This window comes from Capricornis sumatraensis, chromosome 4 (assembly GCF_032405125.1).
Source record: "Capricornis sumatraensis isolate serow.1 chromosome 4, serow.2, whole genome shotgun sequence".
Lineage (NCBI taxonomy): Eukaryota > Metazoa > Chordata > Mammalia > Artiodactyla > Bovidae > Capricornis > Capricornis sumatraensis.
The window spans coordinates 109,334,954-109,360,094 of record NC_091072.1 but is presented as its reverse complement, the minus strand read 5'-3'; the positions used below and the strand labels follow the sequence as shown (position 1 = coordinate 109,360,094).

Below are 25,141 nucleotides of genomic sequence, written 5' to 3'. Positions count from 1 at the left end.
CTAAGATGGACTACATCACGAAAGTAATACCCCTTGACTTGAGTCATTGTTACCATGCTGTGCACATAACACAGTTCACTGAAATTAACAGTCCTTTAGATAACAAGAATTTCAAGAGATGAAAATAAGTCTACTTAAAAAATCAAGTAGCTGTCACAAATAAAGTGAATGCAGAATGTAAAAATGTCCTCTCCTTGGATCTTAACCCCCCCTTCCTAACCTATTCCCAAAATGCTAGCAAGCAATTTGGATTAGGTAGTAAAGATAGTAATTAAATTATTTTCATTTCGGTCTACACGAGATCTGGGATGTCCTACCTTTCACCTCCAGTTTGCATTCGATCTCCACTGTCCCAAGGTCATTGACGGCTTGGCAGCAGTAAGTGCCCCCGTCATAGGGGCTGGGCTTGCGAATCTCCAGAGTACAGACCCCTTGGTTGCTGAACATCCTGTATCTTGGATCATCCTTAATAGCAACTTTGTTCTTCATCCAGGTAATTTTGGGCTGAAGATGGAAACAAACTAGGTCAAAACATATCTGTACTCAGCCTGGGGTAATAGACCATCCAAGCCAGTGACAGAATGTTAAAATGTGGCTTAGAAAGAAAACACTACATCTAAGAAGAATCCATGTCAATTTAGGCACTAATTCTCTTCAAATTAAATTCTACTTAATGCTTGGCCAGGAAGCAAATGAGCAGTTTCAAAGAAACAGCCAGATTTGTTTAGAGGACAGCCCTGGGACGATCTTCCCAAACAGATTCAATTACATTTAAATTCCATCTACATGTCTATGAGATTGACTCATCCAGGAGCATGTATATTGCTCAATGTTTTTCAAAGAATCCCTGTAAAGTGTCATCACCGGTCAATTTTCTTTAAGTTTTCCCTGATAATGCTCTTCTAACTTTTTACAGGCTGCTTAACCCTCCTCACTATTTAATCTCTCTTCTGACATCTGTTTTCATCATCTGGTGGCAATGGATGGACCTGCTCCAATCAGATAATCCCAGATCAATAATGATCCAATCACCCAGGAAGGCTACTCCATTCTGCTGCACCAACACTAACTCTCCTTTCCATTCTCACACTGTCTCTTCTTCCTTTCTGTAAACACACACTCTTGCCTCTATCTCTTAAATGATTTTGTCTTGCTCAAACCCATAAGATAGCACTTCTCAGTGTCCTCACTGTCCTCTTTCTCCTTCCACCTTTCAAATGGGCATATTCCCTGAGGCTCACATCTTGGTCCTTGACATTTCACTTCACTTCTCTCTTTCTTCTGATATTCCTTTCTAGAGTTTCAGCTCCAAAGGGTGGGATGCAGCAATTCCATGCTTGGGGCACCCAAACCAAGAGACACAGCCCCTCGCCTTTCTCCCAAGCTCCAGTGATGTTCTTCTCTCCTCCTGGTCATTCCCACTTGCACGTACCAACATCACCTCCAATTAAATATAGATTTAGCATCTTCTTTGCATCCTCAGTTTGGCTTATCCCTTTCACTTCTCTATTTCTGCTCTTGGTATATGCTGGAAAAATATCACCGTTTGCAATTTTTCCAAATTCTAGGGCACATTCTTTCAGCACTACCCAGGGATAGACAGCTCTGTGGGCAACATTCATTAATGTGTTGCTCTTTTCAAATGCCGACAACATGTAACCTGTTCAGTCAGATGCCATCTCTCCTTCCTGGTGCTCTGTACCTTTATCACCAAACATTTTGTATTCTGCCTTGCATTAGAGTGTCATCATTTGCTTTACACTATTACAGGAAACTTAATAAATCAGTGTCACCTGATTTTTCAGATGACACAATATTACTTCCATCTCCTTACCTCTCAGTTCTTTTTAAAATAAGTGGTTTGTTTTTTCCTTAGAAAATATTCCTTAGTTAGTAAAGAAATATTTTATACATTTAAAGTGTCCTTTATTACCCACCAACATCATCACCCTGCATGTCCCATCTCTCTATCCCAAAAAATACACACACACACATTGAGCAGTTGGAAAGTCAGCTAATATTACTGTAGGGTTGGCCAAAGTGTTCGTTTGGGTTTTGCCATAAGATGTCATGGAAAAACCTGAATAAACTTTTTGACCAACCCAATACTTACAATTATAACATAGCAAATATAAAAGATGGAATTTGGAGTTAATTCTTAAATTTAATTTAGTGTGATTAAAAAAAAAAAAATGGTACCTTAGGATTTCCTCTCACACTGCAGTTCAGGGTAGCATTGTAACCCGCTACAGCATAGGTGTTGACCAATGGCTGAGTAAACATAGGTGCCTCTGTGAAATCGAAGTCTTCATACACTGGATTTTTGTAGATTTTGCCTTAAAAACCAGCATTAAAAATAAGTTAAAAATAAAAATATTATTCTTGGCATAGTTGACTACAACAAAGACTTCCTTCAGTTTACTGCATGCTCACGCTCCCAGTCACTCAATTATGTCTACTCTTTGCGATCCCAAGAAGTGTAGCCTACCAGGCTCCTCTGTCCATGAAATTTTCCAGGCAAGAATGCTGGAGTGGGTTTTTCTTTGCTATTGTAATATTATTTGCTAATTAAATGTCTTAGTGAAAAAAAAAAAGAAAAGAATACAGGTGTGGGTTGCCATTTTCTTCTCCAGGGGATCTTCCCTACCAGGGATCGAACCCAAGTCTCCAGCATCTCGTGCACTGGCAACTGGATTCTTTTCCCACTGTGCAACCTGGGAAGCCCCTCTGAGCTTAGAAAAACATGTAAAACCATGAACAAAGGCATTCATTTGGGAAGGTACCAATTACAACCAATCTCACATGGGACAGAAAGCCATAGAGCCATCTGGAACCCAAATAAATATTGGGAAGAATTCAGTGTCTGGGTGTCTTGCTCAACAATGTGTTTTAACCTGAATGTAACGAGGAAAGGCTGGAAGGACATGATTTATGAGGAAATGAAATGACAGGGGTGGAATCCACCTTCTCCTTTCATTACAAAATGGCTCTCATAAGTAGCATCCTTGAAGGTGTCCAGGAATAGAATAACCCAAGCTCTAGAAGTAAATGGCGACTTATTCCTATCCCTGTGATGTTAGTCATTGAGAGACCCACTGTCCAGATGTTGGAATGAATGAAATTATGTATGTTAAAAAATATAATCATAGTACAGTTTCCCTTAAGATATTTTATGAGTAAGATTAAAATTTCAGTTGGACATTCCTACCACAGGTTTGAATGGATGTTTATGATTTCTTATTCATTTTGCCACATCTCTTTTTCTTTCTGTCTTCTCTGTCTCATCACTTAAAACTAGGTTCACGGATGTCCAGCCCTCTCCCAACGCACCATCCTTGGCAATCACGGCACTCTCTTTTGTCATTGTTGCATCTTCACTGAGGCCACACATGTTTTCAGCAAAGACCCGGAAGTAATACTCGTTTCCAATGACCAGTTCAGTAATGGTGGCACTGGTTCGGTGATAATGCTCAATAACAGTGAACCACTCCTAAAAAACAAACAAAGATAATGTAAGGAAAATCACTTCAAAATACACAGCTATTTCAACTGTTAATTAGAATAAATAACAGGGATGTTTCATTAACTAAAAGGAAAAAAAAAGCACTAATTTTTACATTGAGGGTAATAGAAATGTATATTTAATACTTTATAATTAATTTATACCTGATGATGTAATTTAATATTCATCTATACATTAGATTCATTTACCCGAGATGATGATGGAAGAAACTTTCACATAATGAGCTGTGGGGATGTCATTCTGGCTTATATGTGGTTTAACTTAAAATTTATACTAACTAGAACAGTCTGTTTTGTGGCCTATTAAACATACATTGTACATCTGCTTTAACCATTTAAAGAAAAGCATGCATTGCCTGGAAGTAACGAGTGTCTCTTTTGAAAATCCAGATGAATGCCTCCCTTCCTGGGACATTAATGCTGGTATACGTTCCATGATAAAGCTCCCTTCCCAAGCAGAGTCATACTGATGCTAAATCACGAGAGAAAAGTTAACATCACCCAATCAATTTGCCTACTATCATTATCATAGGTTCTTTCAATTCTTTGTTCAATTACTAATTATTACCTCCTCCCTGTTTACCCTCCCACCACTCCACTCTGGTCATAGTCTTTCACCTTGACCTGGCTTAGTTTTCTTCACAGCACTTGTTACCTTAACTGTATCATGCACTTACTATTTTACTTGCTTTTTCACTACTTTCCCCATTGCAATGGGTGTACAGTGATGGTTAAAAATGTACTTTTCTTCTCACCCCTTGTGTCTCCAGCGCCTTATCGCAACACCTGGTATATAGTGGGTAGCATGAACAAAACTGAATACTTGAATGACTGAGTGAGTGAAAGTTATGTTATTCTTTCTTTTTTTTTTTTTAATTTTTCCTTCACCATGTCAAGAAATAAAGTGGCTTCAAAGTTTATCTTGCCACTAGTAAAAAACCACATTGTACTACATATATTTAGTACCACTAATTGAGAAAATACATTTCCTGACCAAAAAAATCTTAAAGGAAAAGGATTTTTCTTGCAATGTTTAGGTCCTCTGACCTCTGTTTTAAAGACACCCAGCAACTGTACTTATGTCCTCCTTAATTTCCAAAGCCCTTTATGCACACCTTTATTCCAACATTTATTATATATATTTTTTTAACATTTGGTTTATGCCTTTCTTCTTGCTTATACTATGAGTGCTCCAAGAGCATGAGTTGTCTATTTGTTTTTGTTCCAGCAGCTAGAACAGCACTCAACAAATAGGAAATGAATGAATACATGAATGTCTTGGCATATATCATGGAAACAATGTTTATGGAAGGTATAAAGGACTACAGGAACTTAAGTGAAAAACAGCATCTGTAGACACAGTGAGACAGTGGTGAGCTCCTGGGAAGTGCACTGGGCACGGTGAGCATTTTCAGGTCTGCAGGTCTGCTGAAATGCACCAGAAACACAACGGTGCGGTGTTGGGTTCCTCCCCTCTCAGCAGGCAGAGCTAAGACACGTGAAGCAGCAGCAAAATCCTGGCTCACCTGGACTTGACTAGATATCTAAGAAGACAAATGCTGGGCAGTGTGGTAGGGATGGGGCACTGGAGGAAATGCAGTATCCCTGGATTCACTACCAGTATCCAGACAAAGGTCCAGGGAAGAGCCCTTTTCACTAAGGAAATCCAAAATATTCAATATTTTCCTTGCAAAGTTGCCCATTGATCTAGCACTCAAGCTGTCCGGGTTTGGCTAAAAGATGTTTCTTTAAATGCCAAGTCTTATTTTATCATGTAGCACCCACCCAGGAGTGTGGGGAAAGACAGGATAGAAATAGTTTATGAAAAGGAAAGACTTGAAATCCATTCCTGTTACTTAGGCTGCTCTTTTCATCCCTCTCCCCTTCTATTAATCCAGTGTAACGTTATAACCTAAGTTCTTACTGAAATCTACTAGTATAAATGCCTAAAGACTTCCTGTCAAAATCATTCAATATGATGTTCTACTCGTCCTATGAGAATGGATAGTGGCTCTGTGACATTCTGTGTGAAACTTTCACTTATTCATTCACCGACTTACAGGCAGGGGAGTGGTGGGTGTAGTGGGTGTAGTGGATTGATTCTGGTCAGAAAGACCTAGGTTTCAACATTTTAAATCTGGTGATTTCCAGCAATTCATTTACTCTTTTGAGCCTTAATATCCTCATTTATAAAGCATAGGTAATAATAATTCATATTCCAGTTGATCTGCTTCTTGAATACTCTAAGCTCTTTCCCTCCTCAGGACCTTTGCATATGCTGTTCTTTCTTTTCTAACTGGTATCTTTTTTTTTTTTTAAGACATCAGTCTTCAAAGAGAAAGAAGTTGCATGGGTCCAAATTTGAGCCAGAATTCAGAGTGAGTAAATATTTGCTGAATGAATAAATTTAGTGAATTCTATTGAGCATTCTATCGTCTTAGCCTCTTGAAAAACAAGCAAGGTAAAGTTCACTGTTTTTATTTTACATATGAGGGAAATGGAAATCAAAGAGGTCAAGTGACTGTTCATGTATATGTGGTCTTAGGTGGAAATTCAAGTCCAAGTCTCCATGGCTCCTAAGGCCTTACCTTTCCCACTGTGCCATGTCACTTCTCCATGACCCTCATGAGTTCCTCACCAAAGAGGACTTCATGCCTCCCCCTTAACTTCTGATGAACTATGATTTTGCTGCTTCTGTACCAGAGAAAGCCAGACCTTACCATGCTCTTCTTATCAGCCTTCTGGATCGTGTACCCTGTAATGGCAGTATTTCCATCATCCCTTGGTGGGGTCCATGATAGAGCAACATTCTCTCCCCAGACATCTTCGATCTTCACAAGTTGGGGTGGACCCGGACGGTCTGTAGGATAAATTCATGGTGTCACTGTGAGGTCACTTTCCCCCTAATCTAGACCTTGTTGTAGGAGGGTATTTAAAATGTCCTTTCCTTCCCATCCCAGAGAATAGCAAGGAGAGATAAAGCCTTCCTCAGTGATCAATGCAAAGAAACAGAGGAAAACAATAGAATGGGAAAGACTAGAGATCTCTTTGAGAAAATTAGAGATACCATGGGAGCATTTCATGCAAAGATGGGCAGAATAAAGGACAGAAATGGCATGAACCTAATAGAAGCAGAAGATATTAAGAAGAGGTGGCAAGAATACACAGAAGAACTATACAAGAAAGATCTTCATGACCCAGATAACCATGATGGTGTGATCACCCACCTAGAGCCAGACATTCTGGAATGTGAAGTCAAGTACCTTAGGAAGCATCACTACGAACAAAGCTAGTGGAGGTGATAGAATTTCAGTTGAGCTATTTCAAAGCCTAAAAGATGATGCTGTGAAAATGCTGCACTCAATATGCCAGCAAATTTGGAAACCTTAGCAATGGCCACAGGACTGGAAAAGGTCAGTTTTCATTCCAATCCCAAAGAAAGGCAATGCCAAAGAATGCTCAAACTACTGCACAACTGCACTCATCTCACACGCTAGCAATGTAATGCTCAAAATTCTCCAAGCTAGGCTTCAATAGTACGTGATCCATGAAGTTCCAGATGTTCAAGCTGGGTTTAGAAAACACAGAGGAACCAGAGATCAAATCGCCAACTTTTGTTGGATCGTAGGAAAAGTATTCCAGAAAAACATCTATTTCTGCTTTATTTACTACACCAAAGCCTTTGACTGTGTGGATCACAACAAACTGTGGAAAATTCTTCAAGAGATCGGAATACCAGTCCACCTGAACTGCCTCCTGGGAAATCTGTATGCAGGTCAAGAAGCAACAGTTAGAACTGGACATGGAAAAACAGACTGGTTCCAAATTGGGAAAGGAGTATATCAAGGCTTTATATTGCCACCTGCTTATTTAACTTACATGCAGATTACATCATACGAAATGCCAGGCTGGATGAAGCCGAAGCAGGAATCAAGATTGCCAGGAGAAACATCAATAACCTCAGTTAGTCAGATGACACCACTCTTATGGCCGAAAGCGAAGAAGAACTAAAGAGCCTCTTGATGAAAGTGAAAGAGGAGAGTGAAAAAGTTGGCTTAAAACTCAACATTCAGGAAACTGAGATCATGGCATCTGCTCCCATCACTTCATGGCAAATAAATGGGGAAACAATGGAAACAGTGACAGATTTTATTTTCAGGGGCTCCAAAGTCACTTCAGATGGTGACTGCAGCCATGAAATTAAAAGACACTTGCTCCTTGGAAGAAAAGCTATGACCAACCTAGAGAGCATATTAAAAAGCAGAGACATTACTTTGCCAACAAAGGTCTGTCTTGCCAAAGCTATGGTTTTTCCAGTAGTCATGTATGGATGTGAGAGTTGGACTATAAAGAAAGCTGAGCACTGAAGAATGGATGCTTTTGAACTGTGGTGTTGGAGAAGAGTCTTGGGAGTCCCTTGGACTGCAAGGAGATCAAACCAGTCAACCCGAAAGGAAATCAGTCCTGAATGTTCATTGAAAGGACTGATGCTGAAGCTGAAACTTCAATACTCTGACCACCTGATGCAAAGAACTTACTCATTGGAAAAGACTCTTTTCCTGGGAAAGATTGAAGGCAGGAGGAGAAGGGGATGACAGAGGATGAGATGGCTGGATGGCATCACTGACTTGATGGACATGAGTTTGAGCAAGCTCCAGGAGCTGGTGATGGACAGGGAAGCCTGGCATGCTGCAGTCCATGGGGTCACAAAGAGTCGGACATGACTGAGTGACTGAACTGAACTTCCTTCCCATATTTCCACCCACAATTCTTCTGTATTCTTCTTCTCCAGAGAAGTGCAATGCACTCCAGCTTAGCTTATCTGCAAATGCTTGACTTTCATCTTCATGGAAAGAAAAAGTTTTTGTAAAGAAAACTTAAATGAACCTTCAAACCTCATTAACCATCCTCCAGGGGCCAATGACTGGCGATGAATCACAGGCTACTCTGCCTAATGGAATGGTAAGCTGACACTGGACTTGAAATCTTAGAGTCTACCTACCTGGGCTGTGAAAGGCCCAAAACCCACAGCCTGTGAGAGGGGTTTCCTGCTGTACTAAAAAGGCATCTTTAATGGGAATGAGGAAAACATGCTTCCTCTGCCATCTCTCCCTTCAAGATTCATTGGTATTTATCAAGTGTTTCCATTTTATGGAAGTAAAATGCATTCATGAGGAAGTAAAGTCTTTCTTCACTTTATTTCTGCATCATGAATTTCTGTGACCTCTGACCTTCCAGTAAATGGCAGTAACGTTCAGAAAGGCCAAAAGTTAAGAAAACTAAGCTTTTTTTTTCCCTTTGAGGCCCCCTAAAAAAAAAAACAAACAAACACCTTGCACAGATATGCAAGAAAAGACAATAATAATATGTCTTTTTTAAGACATAATTTCTTCATTTTTTTTAGGGAAATTTCACATCTGTTATCCTCTGCAATACAAGCATGATCCTTTCTGTCCTGAAATATTCTTCAGGTATTAAAATGCAATTATAGTTATTTCTGTTTGTTTTTAGTTGCTAAGTCATGTCCAGCTCTTTTGTAACTCAATGGATTATAGCCTCTGTCCATGGAATATCCCAGGCAAGCATACTGGAGCAAGCATTTATCATTTCCTTCTCCAGAGGATCTTCCTAACCCAGGGATCAAACCTGTATCTCCTGCATTGCAGGGGGATTCTTAACACTGAGCCACCAGTGAGCTGAACTTCCTTCCCATATTCCCTATAGTTATTTTTACATGAAATGTCAGACTGAAAAGAGTAAATATCAGAGTGTTTCCTGGTCATGTTTTTCTCTTTTAATCAACATTTAACAAGCAGTCTTCATGGGCTCCAGGAAGGAAACCACAGTGACAATCCCTGCTTTCTTTCCACAATTACCAATGACAAGCCTCTACAAGCACAGTCTTTGACCTCCTGTTTTCACCCACTTGACCTACAGACAGCCGGCTTCTCTAAGTTCAACCTCCCATGTGTACTCATCTGCTTCGTCTTCAGAATTGGCGCTGACTTTTCAAACACTTGCTCCCCAAGAATAAATGGCATTGTTAGATTTTTATGGCCATGGCAGAAACATAAATTTGGGGCTAAAAAAAGTAAGTAGGATAATCATTGTTACTATTTACACTCTGAATGTGTGAGTGACGTGCCAGGCACTTTTAACTACCTGGTAAAGTAACTACATGTCAAAGCAGGAAAAATTAAAAAGTCCTTCCCCAAGTTTCAGAGGGTAAGCCTCTTCCAGATCCAACTACAAGAGCTTCCATTAAAATGGAGCCAGGCCAGACCCCAAGGGCACACAGCATCCTCCATACTCTTCTACTTAACAAAAATCAAGACAATTTAGTCAGTGGGAAAAGAAAGTTTAGTTTAAAGGACATGACCTAAGGGAAGGCTTGCCATAGGAAGTTGCTCTTTTGGTTAGAGAAACTATTGTTCTAGCACATTTGCTAAACTGTACTAATAAAAATGATTGGAGACAAGGATTCTCCTAACTTTGCTTTTAAATTCATTTCTTGACACTGCAAAAATTATAGAACAATTCAAGCAAAAAGAGTCTATTTATAAGAAATCCTTTCTCTATCACCCTAACTGTGGAAAGAAGCAAGAACTAACCTTCTCTGGACAGGTAAATATCTAACTAGCCCTGCACGACCAACCACAGTTCAGTCTTTAATTGTTTAACTCTGTTTGGGTACACCTTTCTTACATTTAATAAAAATCTTTCATTCTCCATTAACTTTGTGCTAAATCACTTCAGTCGTGGCTGGCTCCTTGTGACCCTATGGACTGTAGCCCATCAGGCTCCTCTGTACATGAGATTCTCCAGGAAAGAATATTGGAGTGGGTTGCCATGTCCTCCTCCAGGGGATCTTCACGAGCCAGGGATCGAAGTTGCATCTGCATTAACTTTACTATTAGCCAATTGTAAATGAAGTAAGAAACATGTTATATCTACATGTTTTCTTGTAGAAAAAATCTAAAATCTACAATGTTTTCTTAATGCAAGAATTCAACACAAGAAGTAGTTTTATCATCAAAGAGTTAAGAAACAGAGTAAGAGAGACCTAGAATGTCAAACAGTACAGAGGGCTTTCACTAGAAAGTACATATATTAATTTCATTTAATATATCTGCCCTAAGTTTCTCATGATTAGTCCTTTTAATCAGTGAAAAGTTACTCTAACAAGCTAACCAATTTTACTAATTTATCTTTTTTCTTAATTCTAAAAATAGGAATTTTTTGTAGAGCCAACCTAACAGAAATTCTGACTCTTTCCTTATTGACAAGGACAATTTGTCTAGAAAATATTCTAGTTTCTTCCTCCAAACCTACCAATAACCCGGATATCGATGGATGCAGTTTCCACAAATTTTTCCACTTTGACCTGCAGATCATATTTCCCAGAATGGCTCCTCTCTGCTTTTCTGATAAATACGATTGTATCAGTCTCAGAGTTGCGAATGTTGATCTGATTCTTATCGATAGGTGCACCATCTTTTGTCCAAATTAATTCTGGTCTTGGTTTTCCCTTAAAAAAGAAGACAAAAAGTAGAGATGGAAAGGGATCAGACTGTCTCCAGATTTTCTCAGCATTAAAAAAAATGGTCAGTGGCTTACCCTATCATTGGCAAGATTGGAAAACTCTCTGATGCTGGGCAGTTAAAGCAGTAATGTAATATTCACTATTGCCCATCAATTGCACTGGGTATGCAAGGCACTGTTAGGTACATGATATTTATAACTTCCTTTAATCTTCATTTCACAGTAAGTATCATTATCTTCATTTATTTATTTTTGGATAAAGGTATCAAATGACTTGGCACAAGGCCTTGCAGCTTAAGTGCTGGAACCTGATCTTCCAGCCAGGTGTCTTCAGCTCCAAGTCCTGTACATCCCAGCCTAATGGTTCAGAACATAGGCCCCGAGGCCCCAAAATCTGTATTTGGATCCTGACTCCGCTGCTTGAGAGCTATGTGACTTTGGGCAAGTTACTTAAACTCTCTGCTTCAGTTTCCTAATCTGTAAAACGGAATGAGAGTAGTACCTATCTCACATTGTGGTTACCAAGACTGAAGTTCTAAGCTTCTGCGCACTGCCTAAGTGTTTCCTTGATCATCTCCATGTTAATGATTATTATTCCACTGTAATATGTTGCTCATTTTAGATTTGTCTGTAATTCTCTCTCTGATAACAGCTGAAACTATTTTTTAAGAGCAGACTTTGGTAATTATAATGTCATTCGAGGACATGAGTTTCAGTTTACATTACAAAGGAACTTCGTAGGATTTCAGGTCTCATTTCTCATTTTAAACTGCAATTTATTATTAACTACTAGGGGAAAAAATTGAGTTCTCTGATAAAACATGAAGTGAAAAAAGCACTGGATTTAGTGTCTGGAGACATAGACACTATTCATGGCACTACTATTTTCCTGCTGTGTGACTTTGGGCAAATCACTTAACTTCTCTGAATATCAGTTCCTTCCTTTCTCAAAGTGGGTAAGGAAATCTGCCATTCCTGCCTCTCACATGGGGCTCACATGAGGTCTCAGAACTCCAGAGGCTACATAAATAAACAAACATGACATACGAGTCCCACCATCCCTCTCCTAGTAGATGACCAGCCCCTAGGGATGCCATACACATGAGGCCCCTGTTCTCATGCTCTTTCCTCCCCAAGACCCAGTGACAGAAGCTGAATCCACTGCCTCCCCCTACAAGATCCAGAACTGGGATTAGTGCCAGTTGTCAACACGGTGTGGAGACTAGAGGGTTAATTCAGTCCTGGTGCAGAGCAGGGTCTTGGGTGCCTGCCTTGTGCAAACTCCTAGTTTTATTTAAGGCTGAGGAAGGAGAGAAGTGGGAGGAATCTTGCCAAGCCATCTCCTTCCTCCTCTGCCATGTTTACACTCACTTCCTCCTTGACTTCCGTTCTGACCTCACGTACTATATAGAAGATAACTTCTAAGGCTGGGCCCCAAGCACAATGAGAATGGCCTGAACTGGCTGTCCCTTTAGGTTAATTTTCACGGAAGCCTGAGTTTGAAACAGCTGTGGGTGTATGTGTGTGTTCAAATGTGTGCAGAGACCTAAATTTTAGTTCTAAGGCTGTCTGATATAACAGCCACAAGCTAAATGTGACCATTTAAGCTAAAACTAAGTAAAATTAAGGAAAATTAAAAATTCCTCCATCACCCTAGTTCCTAGCTGCTCTTTTCAAGTTAATAGCCTCATCTGGCTACTGGCTACCATATTGGACATTGCATTTACAGAATATGTCTATCATCACAGAAAGTTCTATTGAACAGCATTGTCTAAGGCATAAAAGGAATCAAATGAGTAAGGAGGTAATGGTGCGGTGTGTGTGTGTATGTGTGTGAGAGAGAGAGTGCAAAAATGATTATTGTATGCAAAACCTGGTTAAACTTATAAACAACAGATTCTTCTTCAGGAGCAAGGATTTAACAATATTCATATACTTCAGTTAGTGACTTCAAAATTTCAAATTTCAGTTATCCCTCATTGGAACCTGGGTAATTTGAGTGTGGTTTGGGATAACTGTGGGAAGCGAGCACATGTTGTTTTCCTGCGTGTTACAGCAATAACCTCACTTAAAAAGAAGATCATTTTTACAGATGGATAGAGCCAGAGAGATCTTTAAGCATTTCTTGTTTGGTGTCTCCTTGGTATTTGCTCTCTGGCCCACTACAGTCATTGAGCTTCGGACAAGACGAAGTCTCATTTGGAAAATCTATGACAGTTTTATAGACTTCTGTACTTCTAAAGCAGGAGACTGTTTAGTCATTCTCCAAATCTGGTCCATCACTTCCTGCTTTTCCTCTGAGGAAATTGAATCATGAATAACATAAATGCTGAAGTATCTCCTTTTACTCCTTAAACACCCCAGCATTGTAAAGAGAAAGTGAACAACCCTGAATTATTACCTGGAAAGGAATAACCAGATTGATGGCTTCTCCAACTCTGCGGATATAGGTTTGCTTCAGGTGCCTTGGGATGCGAATCTTTGGAGCCTCTGAGATAGAGTAGAAAAGCATAATTTTGTAGTTAGTACCATACACTGGAAGCACCCTTACATAAGCGTACCTGGCATATACTCATCAGGATTTCCCTGTGCCTATGTCTCTGCAGTAAAATCTTAGATGGGCCACTAATAGATTATATATGGTAACTTTGGTTCCAAAGAAGAGATGTTTTAACAGTTTAACTCAACAAAATTTACCCTTGACCTCTTTCATTTTCTGCAACTTCCTATTTTTACTGTGTGAGAGTTGGACTATAAAGAAAGCTGAGCACCAAAGAATTGATGCTTTTGAACTGTAGTGTTGGAGAAGATTCTTGAGAGTCCCTTGGACTGCAAGGAGATCCAACCAGTTCATCCTAAAGGAAATCAGTCCTGAGTGTTCATTGGAAAGACGGATGCTAAAGCTGAAACTCCAATACTTTGGCCACCTAATGCAAAGAACTGACTCATTTGAAAAGACCCTTATGCTGGGAAAGACTGAGGGCGGGAGGAGAAGGGGATGACAGAGGATGAGATGGTTAGATGGCATCACTGACTCAATGGACATGAGTTTGAATAAACTCTGGGAATTGGTGATAGACAGGGAGGCCTGGCGTGCTGCAGTCCATGGGGTCACAGAGTCAGACACGACTGAGTGACTGAACCGAACTAACTGAAAGCAAACATTAAAGTTTCTCCTAGGGCCTTATATATATTTTTCATAGTTTCTAACAGTGAGTGTATTCTCCAATGAACAATCGATAAAAGATCTATAGTCACCACATTAGCTGGTAGGACTGACCATTTTTTTCTCACCAAAAATAATAATAAAAAAATAGCTTTGTCCAGCCGAAACTAACACAACATTGTAAACCAATTATACTCCAATAAAAATTTTTTAATAATTAAAAAAATTTTTAAAGCTTTAGTACCTAGCACTTATTGCTTATGTAATTATGTTAGAACTTGATGGTAACTTTCTCCCTCTATGGCTATGGTGAAGTATGTAACATGCAACACTAATCCACTGAATGTTGATATTCATTAAACACCACAAAGGTATTAGGACATGTGGATATAACCTATCAAAGGCAGAAGAAAATTGAGGCTCATGGCTCACAGGGATGAAGTGGGCTCAATATAATTTGAGGGCCCAGTATGGCATAGTAAATGCATTTCATGAAGGGACCAACTTAACCCTCACAGCTACCTTTATGGCAAAGGTATTCTTTTTACTTTATAATAAAGAAACTAAAGCCAACAAGGGTTTAAGTCACTTGCCCAAGGTGACACAGCCAGGATTAGAACCTGGAGTCAGCCTCTAGTACCTACGCTCTGCTTAGACACACAGACTGCAGTGTCAGAGAGATCTGGGTTTGAGTTCTAGATCAGACAGTAGATCTGGTCTCAGCCTACTCCACAAGATCTAATTCACAGGATTGTTGTGAGGATTAAATAAGGTCATCTAGATAAAGCACTTAGCATACTGGCTGAGAATAGAAAGTGCTCGATAAACTCGGGAGATGATGATGATGGTGGTAGTGGTGATTATTGAATGCTCCAGCTGGAAGAGAACTTGAGGGATCCTCTAACTCCCTAACTTCACAGAGTTAAGGAAAAAGAGACTCAGCGAGGTTCCATAGCACACTAAACCATCATCATCATAAAAGCTAGCATATACCAAGAGCTTATTGTGTGGCAAGCATTTCATTAAGCAAATAACAGGGATTAATTCATTCAGCCCTCACACGTGCTTGAGGTGGTAAATCCGATTACTGTCTCTGTTTTGCAGATGAAGAAATTAAGGCTCAGGAAAAGCAAGTCCCTTGCCTGAAACCACATAGTCAATAAATGAAAGAAACAGAACTCAGCTTTCATAGTCTGTCTCCAGAATCAACTAAGAAAATTTGCATTCTTCACACTTTTTTCCATTCATTCATCCCCTAACCTCCCAAAAGGTTTCAGGCAGTCACACCATAAGTCTGTGGCTCAACACAATCCAGATCTAGATGCTCAACCACTTTCCAATATTCTTTGCCCTAGAGCAGTGAAGCTCAAACTTTTCGGTCTCTGTATCCCATTACACTCTTAAAAACAATCAAAGGGAGGTCCTACGAAGCTTTTGTTTATCTAGGCTGTATCTATCATATTAACCATATTAGAAATTAAAACCAATAGGTTTTGAAATATTTATATACTTACTCGAAAATAACAACATAAATATCATTTTAATGAAAACAACCATATTTACATTAACAAAAACTTGTGATATGAGTGGCATTCTTTTCTGTTTTGGCAAATCTCTTTATCGTCTGACTTTTAATCTATTGCAGTATGTTGTCTTGCTTGAAGTACTTGAAGAAAATTTGGCTTCACATAGAATATTTTAATAAATTTCTTCAGACAATTGTGGGTATTCCTTTTTGATTCTACACTAAAACATGAATTGTAATTTCTTAAGGGTTAGCTACTTCCTGGTGGCTCAGACGGTAAAGCGTCTGCCTACAATGCGGGAGACCTGGGTTTGATCCCTGGGTCAGGAAGATCCCCTGGAGAAGGAAATGGCAACCCACTCCAGTACTCTTGCCTGGAAAAATACCATGGACAGAGAAGCGTAGTAGGCTACAGTCCATGGGGTTGCGAAGAGTTGGACACGACTGAGCCACTTCACTTTAAGGGTTAGCTACAGTGTGGAATCTAAAACCGTCTATGAACTTTTCATATTCTGTTACATTAAAGTCCATTGATCTACCTTTCATTTTGAATGTATCTTACCCAGGCATGATTTTTAAACTTGCATTAGTCTTCTGGAAAATATAGCTTCACTGAATTATGCGGATCATTCAAATTTTGAAACACTGCATTCATTATTCAGTATCAAAAAATTGCATTTGCTAGTATAACCACCTACTTTATCAGAAAAGATCTTAAGTATTAGAAAGCTGTCAAGTCAATGATGGTGGATACCAGTTTTCCAAAATTTTAATTTTTGCTTCGAAGATTAAATTTTTTCATGGACAAATTGACAACAAATACTGTAAATTGTTTTCCCTGAAGTTACAGGTTCACTCCATTCATTTTCTAGAAAATGTCTGCCAAATACCCAAACTCGACTAGCCAGAATTTGTCACTCTGTCATTCTTTCAAGGAAGAATGGAGTTTCCTGGAATAGGGCACTAGTTTAGGCTCTTAACTCAGCTGCAGAAATACTTTTCCCTAGAGACAACAATTGTACTAGGGTACGTAGCATAAAATCTTGACATATACTTTGCATTTCACTGTCACATATATAGGGAAAAAGTGTACTCAAGAACCAAGGTTTAAAAATGATTAATTTTTATTATTAATCATTTAAATAATCATATTAAATGATTATCAATGACTTTTATACCTCATCAAGAACAGTCTAAGGCCCGTTTGTTTTAATTGGGAGTGCATGGTCGTAAGGAAGAAAAGACTGACCAGACAATTTGGGGGCACAAATATGATCTGTGCTAAGGCACCAGCAGTTTTACACACCATTGCTTTTGCACCACCAGTGCAAAGGTTAGACATTGAAAAGGGAAAAGAACTATGAAAATGATTTTGACCTCACAGACTCATTGGGGCCATTGTTGCTGCCATACAGATTGTTTGAACTGTTTCTTCCCCCTTTCTCTCTCTCCATTATAAAAAGGCAGCCCAATCAGATTTGGCTCATGCAACCTGGTGTACTTATCTGGTCCTAATACTAGGTTAAAAACTGGAAATTGACCTCCCACACTGCCTATAAAGGGCTCTTTTGTTCATTTCTAACTCCCAGGAGATATTAATAAAATATTAAAGGAGTGACAACAAGAGAGGAGGGTTTCGGAAAGAAAGCGGTTAATAAAACATGGAGACAAAATTTTGAAAGCGTTGCCACCTACCTATGATTTCCTTCACAAGGATGGGCTGAGAGTAGTACTTGGGCTCGCTGGCACCGGCGGCATTCACAGCCTTCACACGCACAAAGATCCTTGAATCCGTTGGCAGACCTGTGATGGTGAACTTGGTCTTGTCGATCAGTTCTGTATTTGCAACTATCCAGTCGTCAGCTAAAATCCATTAAGGGAAAAAAGAAAAGAAAAATAATAGTTAGTGAAAGAAATCATCTTGTTAAACAATTGACTCCAAACTAGTATTTTACTCTAAATTAAATCATTTTGAGGGAATATGACTTTGCTTTGAAATCAGACTACATGGCTGGGCTTTTATTTATCATATTTAAATGAAAAATGGCCTAGAATGGCTAAGGTAAAAATCAGGAATGATAGTTAGATTCTGCTATTTCTAAAAAGTCTCTTATACACGATACTAGGGTATCCTGAATGATAGTGACTGTTCCAGGAATTTTGTAGTAATTCCAATTTGGTTTTACAGTATACATTTTTTACAATTGATATAACTGTGATATTTATCCATCAATATACATTAAAGTTCAGGGGAAAAGGAAAAAGCTATTCTTATAAATGAGAGACCCTGACCTTTATAGTCATATGAGCTCTCCATTTTATCCTGCCAGGCTTATGATATAAGACAATAATATGGCCATGGGAGGTCTGGAGTAAAGTGAAGTGAAATGAAGTGAAGCGAAGTGAAAGTTGCTCAGTTGTGTCTGACTCTTTGCCACCCCATGGACTGTAGCCTGCCGGGCTCCTCTGTCCACGGAATTCTCCAGGCAAGAACACTGGAATGGGTAGCCATTCTCTCCTCCAGGGGATCTTCCCAACCCAAAGATTGAACCCAGGTGTCCTGCATTGCAGGTGGATTCTTTACTGTCTGTCACCAGGGAAGCCCATGGGAAGGATTATGCCTCCAATTATGAAGGAAAAAAGCCTATATCCACAGTAAAGAGGAAACAGCTCCGGAGCCAAGACCTCATAAAGAACTGGCATAATCTTTCACTTCAGTCAAAAGTTCTGATTTTTTAAAATGTTTTTGGTAGCTTTGTCTATAACATCAAGAAAATTTAAACCCAGCACCCAGGTTTTACAAACATTTCAAGTTCTAAAAGTTTACATGCATTATTATGCCCACGGGGAAAAACAAGAAAGAAGAAGGCTCAGCTCCCACCTTATTAACTCATGGCCCACCCTCCCCCTCCATCTCTAAGGGCGTTTTGTGTGTGGGTGTACTTCATGCTCGGTCTTGGAACATTCCCAGAAACTTTATCATACAGTAAGAAACTTTGAGATCTTTCAGAGAATACTTTACCTGGTAGATCATATGCAGCCTCCCCATTTTCATCAGACTGTTTTGCTGATGTACCTTTGAGAATCCGTCATTAAAATTAATTAAAGACACCCACTTTCACACCAGAAGAATATAGTATCAGTAGTCAGCATTCTCTGTTAGTAAAGTGTGCAAAGTATGCAAAGATATTTGTCTTCAGAACAGTGACGGAAGAGACCAAACACGTTAGAGGAGAGGGGAATTCCTCAGGAGGGGCACAGCCTGCTCTGTCCAGACTGTGTTTTTTTTTTTTTTTTAGTCCTGAGGCACCTGCCACAGAGAAGAGGAGGAGAAAGGAGGCTGGGACACCTCCAACTCTGGGAGCAAGAAGTAGAAAAGAACAAAGCAAGACCCCGAAGACAAAAGCACAAGAGATCCTAGACTCCATAGGGGAGCAGTCTGCAGTGGAACAGTCTCCCCTTGCTCTTGTCCCTGCCACCTCAGCTGGGGAGGGTCCGGTGGGTCCTCAGGGAACGTAGTTCTCCCTCTGTGGGGCTCACACATCAGAGCCTGGGAGTGAGGGCACTTGAGATAAGGGCAGCCCTGTCTTACCAGGAATCGGAAGTGTTCTCCATGAAAATAAAAACTGCCCTCACAGCCCAGGAGGCAGCCCCTGGTTGTCATGACAATAAGCTCTTGGTCTAGCAAACAAATTAAGCTATGGGTTCCTGCATTCCACACAGGGGGAGGATGCTCCTGGTTCACAGAGGGGTTGTGGGTGTTCCCCTAATGGTTCAGAATGATGACCATCTAGGTTATCCGGAAGGGAGCAGGGGGATGGGGATTCTTCTTTCTCTTATTTCAACCCTTCTAGAGTATTAGGGAGAAGGAGCAGCAAGCCAGAATATCTTGGTGGCTAGGAGGGCATGTGAATGATACAAATTACTCAGGACTTTGAAAAAGAGAAACACCTTGAATTCAATGGTCAGTTTGGGAGCTACCATGTTGATATTTCATAATGAAGAGATAATCGATGAGAACATGAAACAGGAGACTGAGAAAACATGCATGAACGAGTGAAGAACTAGGAAAGAAGAAAATTTCAAGAGGAAACGGGACAAAGAAAGATCAGAGAGAAACAAAAACAGCTTTTCATGTTGGAACTACTTGAGGGAAACAGAGAAAGAAATTGGTGTCCAGGGGTTGGGAAAGGAATGTGAAAGTTATTTGATACATGAGGAAAAGTTTTCAGGAAGAAAAAGAACCAGGGTGAAGGAAGAAAATGAAGAGTAAAATGGTGCAGGCATTACAAAATAAAAACCAAGAGAAAGACAGAGTCCAAACCAACACACGATCTTATAAAAGAAAGAATTCTCTTACAGAATAAAACCTGACGTATCTAAAAGCATCAAACACTACAGAAATTAGTCTGGAGGACAACAGCCATTAAAAGAGAACGGAGAATAGGGCAGCCACAGAAAGGAAGTAAGAAAAGACTGCAAGAAGAAAGATAAACACGTTATGAAAGAACTTCCATAGAAAGCTAATTCCAACACATTACGTGGCAAAATATATACGTAATAATGACTGTGTACATATATATATGTATAGGGGGTATACATATATATCTACACAGACCACACACAAAATTATGTAAAATACACTTCGTTGTATTTTATCTAAAGTGGGTAACATCAAAATGACAGCCATCTATCATTTTGCTGTATCTTCTCACTTTTTAAACCTATCAGAAAGAAAAGAGTAAAGAATTTGCTCTGTTTCATACATACACAAAAGGTTCACATTCAGCAGCCCCATCACATAGAAGACTGGGAAATTCTGCCAGCGGAGCAGTATAAATAGCAGAGAGGAGGGCTTGGGGGTGTTCCAAACAGGTGGAGGGGAATGGAGTAGGAATAAACCATAGTCTGCAGTGCTCAAGATTTTATTTGTTGCCTGAGTGACAACGCCCCCTCCCACACTGGGATAACTCTGGGAACTGTTTTCCCCCCCATTGTTGTTTTGGTTAGTGGATTTCTAAGCCCTGGAAAAATCAAGCACAGTGCTCTGTGAGTGAGTACATGTGAATGGAATGGAGTGTTACCAAGATTCTCTATTTCCCCTTTCTCTTCTACCCTCCCGACCAACTCAGGTTATTTCCACAGGTGCTCCCATCCAGAGGCCTGGGGCTTCTTTTTCATCAGTCTGCTCTTCAAAGTTTCTTCTTCATAGACGTTTTCCTTCTGTTCACACTCCTGTTTTCTCAAATGTGCTCTGGAGTCTCTCTTTCATTCATGTAAGAGTCATGTTAAAGTTGCAGGTCCAAAGAATTTTCTTAGAGGCTATCTTGGCCTCTCATTTGTCAAGATTTGAATAAACTTCCCTGGTGGACTGTTTACCTACCATCATCTAGAATGGAGCCTGAGTTTCGAGCTAGGGCAGTTTTATTCACCCATCTCCAAACCAAGACAAGTAGGAAATTTAAAAATACAAGAGGCTTTTAGTGAACTGTACTTTTTTTTTGGTTTTAGATATACTCCGGCCCATATTATCTTGTGTCATTTTTTATTTTTTATTATTTCTATCAGCAAGAGGGTTTTTTTTGCCAGTTTCTAGTCACCTCCTAAATGTAAACCATGAAACCATTAACACTTTATACACTCATGTCCTGAAACAAATTACTGCCATTTGTCAAATCTATTTCTTACATTCTCTGGTGGAAGATTCTTTACTGATTCTTTAAAACACTGAAAGTTGTTCTTGATTATTCTTTTTTTTTTTTTTTTCCTGTAAGAAGGCAGGAATTGATCACCAGATAGTCAAATATATAATCTCTCCTTACCTAGAAATAGGTAGCTCTGCTGATAACTGACCTCTGCTCAGTATAGAGTTTAGCATTTCCAATTTGCTTTATCCTAACTAGACTTTTATTTTGCTTTGGCACACTTTGATTCCACCAATTCAAGAAGAAGGGATCCCTGAAGTTTGGTTAGAATCCCTCCTCCTATGTCCTAGATCTATCGTGTGGTCAGATCTGGGAGCCCATCTGGATATTTTGGAGATCTCAAATGATTAATACCAATGAAGGGCTGAATTCTTTTCCATCACAGAGGGATGACCTTTGGCTTGTCATTTTCAGTAGGCAGGAGAAGAATTCCCAAGACAGAAACAAAAGAAAGGGGGGGCATATCTCACCTATTGATGACGATATTCGTTTGAATTATGAGTTGTACTTACTTCCTTCAAAGCAATACTCTAGCACATAGCCATCTAAACCTGCTGCGCCAATCTGGTCTGGGGGCCGCCACTTCATTGTGACTGTGGTGTCAGTTACAGAGTCAACAGTCAGAAGCGTAGGAGGGCTGGTTACAGCTTTAAAGATAAAAAAGACAGAAAAAGCAGAAACTATTACTACAGAATTATGGCACAGGAACTGTGGTAAAATGAACTAGGATACAAATAAAAATGCACACAGAAGCCCCCACATCTTAATAAAATTCAGTGAAGACTTCTTGAGTATATGCTGTGTATATGGCAAAGATTTGCCAGGCATGAAAAAAATTTTAGAAATGCTGCCACACTTGCCCTCTACTTGGGAGGTTGGTGTGGGATTCTGGGAGGCCCAAGGCATTTGAAAAAAGTCAAAGTTTGAGATCTAATGATCTAGTGTAAATTTCCCATAACTTCTTAATTTTCAAGTGCAAACTCTTCTTGAAAATAACATTTCTCCACTATAAGATGGCAGAGACATCTTATTTCTTTCTTTGCCTTTACTGAATTGACTTTTTTGGTTCATAGATAACATTTAAAGTGTAATTGTAAAGCAAAGAGACTAGCTTCCAAGTGTGCTTGGTTGAATAGATCTCAATTTGTTTTAGTTATGGTGTCTATACTAAGGTGCTGGCTTACACTTTCAAAAGGTCAAATGAGGGTAGTCATGTGTCAACAGGCTCAACTATGTTTCCAGTGAGGAGGGGCAACAGAGCCACCCACAGCTGTCTTTGGAATGCCAGTAATAAATTCCAGGGCCTACATTATGAAGGCATTCAACTCTATCACATTGTTTGTAATTTCTTAGACAATTGTCCCTAACAATTTCCAGTTTCTTGCTCTGGCACCAATCCAAGAAGCTTCTAGGTCTGATTTAGTTAGAAGTCAGAAGACAGCAGTCACAACCTGAGGCAATGACTTTCATGACAAAGACACATCTCTCGACTCACCCAATGGAACAAAAGGCTTGGAGGGCATACTGGGCTTAGAGATGCCAACAGCATTGACAGCAAAGATGCGGACCTCGTAGGCCACACCTTCAATCATCTTCTTGGGCTCAAAGATCGTTTCTTTGCAGAGATCGAAATTCAGCCTCATCCATCTGGAGCTCTGTTTCTTTTTCCTCTCAATGAAGTACCCTGAAGGGGACACAAAATGAAAACAGGTTTTTCCTTGGCCTCTAAAATTAAACTTTGTCAGATATTAGAATTCTCAAAAGTTTATTAAATTCTCAATACTCTAAGTGAAAAAGTCATACATATATTTTCAACTCATCTTATTCCATCAGTTGTTTGAGAGAGATTATAAGGAATACGAATATTAACATCATGGGATATAGACAAAAATAAAAACACTCAAAAGTTAAAGTGGTGCTAGGAAGAGAAGAGGAAAAAGTAGACCACAGATATGTAGGCCATAGAAATTAGTACAGTGACTATGAGTCCCAGCAATGTACATAAGAAGGGGGAAATAACCAGTTTTGTAAGTTTCATTATTAGCAAGTAAAAAACTGTTCTTGATCCATGGGGGAAGTAGATTCTTTTAAGTATTTAACCCTAAATGAAACTGCTTCATAGACATAATTCTCTGGAACTGGGCATTTACTGACCAGAACAAAGTTAGACTTCTGATTGTTTCAAAATTAGATACTGAATAGAAATGTCAAAAAAAAAAAAGAGGATAGGAAATCAGATGATATTCATAGGAGCTATTTAAATCTCAAGTACTTACTTAAAGGACATCCCCCACTATATTTTAATTTGAATGGATATTTAAAGATTTCTAAATTCAGTATTTTATAATGTGTTTTGTGCTAATATGCATAAACAGCACATCAACTCCACTGGCCATTCCACAGGTGAACCAACATGCAGTTACCTAAGATCGGGGACCCTCCGTCATAGACAGGAGGCTCCCAGGTCATGACGCACCAGTCGTCTCCCACGTCTGTCACGTTTGGTGCCACTGGAGGATCAGGGATATCTGTGACAGACAAACAGATAGAGTAGAATAAAATAAAGTTGGCCAAAAGCACAAAGAAAAATGCTCACTGGAGAATATGTTTTGGGGTAATAATCACAGAAGCAAGGCTATTTCTGATTATTTTTCCATGTTTACTGAAACGCACTGGCTAACTAGTTTAGGCATAAGGTCCTGTTCCCTATGGAATCAGGGAAGGTGAGCCCAACACAAATTCAAATGACGTTTCCAAATCCTTTAAGCTGGTGTCACATTATAGGACCGCATGAAATCCAAGACTTGTTGTTTGTCTTGAAAATGGTGACTAAGAAATTAAATTATTGCCTAAATATTGGATGGGATTTCGTTTCTTAACTACAAAGTGAACTTTCAGCAGAACTAAATCAGGGACTAACTATTGTACATTTTACATCAGTTGGAAGGTTCAAGATGTTGACTGGTAGAAATCTAAGTCAAAAATGGCAAGTTAGGGATTCCCTGGTGGTCTAGTGCTTAAGAATCCACTTAGCAATGCAGGAGATACAGGTTTGATTCCTGGTCAGGGAGCTAAGATCCCACAGTCCTAGGAGAAACTAAGCCTGTGTGCCGCAACTACTGAGTCCACATGTCACAACTAGAGAGTCCATCCAACCACAACGAAAGATCTTGCAAGACGCAATGAAAATCTGGCATGCCACAACAAAGACCCGACACAGCCAAATAAATATATATATTTTTAATGTCAACTTACCATGTCTTCTATAGTTCAATATGTAATAAAGTGACCTTAGCTTTGGATCAATTTGAAATATGTTTCTTGAGGGAAAACTAAAATGGAATGAAGAAATCATGAGATCTTGGTCTATCAGTAATTTGCTAGACTCATTTCACTTGGTTTTGGGGTCTGGAAAAAAGTATTTAGAAAGTCATCTAAGAACCAAGGCAGGTCTTATTCCTCTATGCGGAGTCCTGCCCCAAGGCCACAGGTGCTAGGCCTTGCACTAAGGCCACAGAAGTGGAGCCCAGAACCAAGTTCACCTCTGGAACTGACTGAGCCCCTTTGTAAACATTGCCAAAAGCCACCCTGATCTTCAATTATCAGCAGACTTCCTGATCCCAAATGAAGCAAAAGTGCCCACCCTGGTAGTTACCCTATGGTGCCCTAACCAATCACCTA

At 39.6% G+C, this 25,141-nt stretch overlaps 1 protein-coding gene across 1 annotated transcript in view; it reads right to left on the bottom strand.

The window, feature by feature from the left end:
- MYBPC1 (myosin binding protein C1) overlaps positions 1-25,141 on the bottom strand; it is a 92,092-nt gene that overhangs the window by 1,632 nt on the left and 65,319 nt on the right. Inside the window, exons 26-36 of the mRNA XM_068971476.1 lie at positions 23,884-23,988; positions 22,956-23,144; positions 21,973-22,107; positions 18,778-18,831; positions 17,451-17,618; positions 13,466-13,554; positions 10,855-11,050; positions 6,243-6,382; positions 3,331-3,490; positions 2,200-2,336; positions 318-504 (exon numbers count right to left, since the gene is read on the bottom strand). Coding sequence (XP_068827577.1) covers positions 318-504; positions 2,200-2,336; positions 3,331-3,490; positions 6,243-6,382; positions 10,855-11,050; positions 13,466-13,554; positions 17,451-17,618; positions 18,778-18,831; positions 21,973-22,107; positions 22,956-23,144; positions 23,884-23,988 — 1,560 coding nt within the window. The remainder of the gene's footprint in view (positions 1-317; positions 505-2,199; positions 2,337-3,330; positions 3,491-6,242; positions 6,383-10,854; positions 11,051-13,465; positions 13,555-17,450; positions 17,619-18,777; positions 18,832-21,972; positions 22,108-22,955; positions 23,145-23,883; positions 23,989-25,141) is intronic.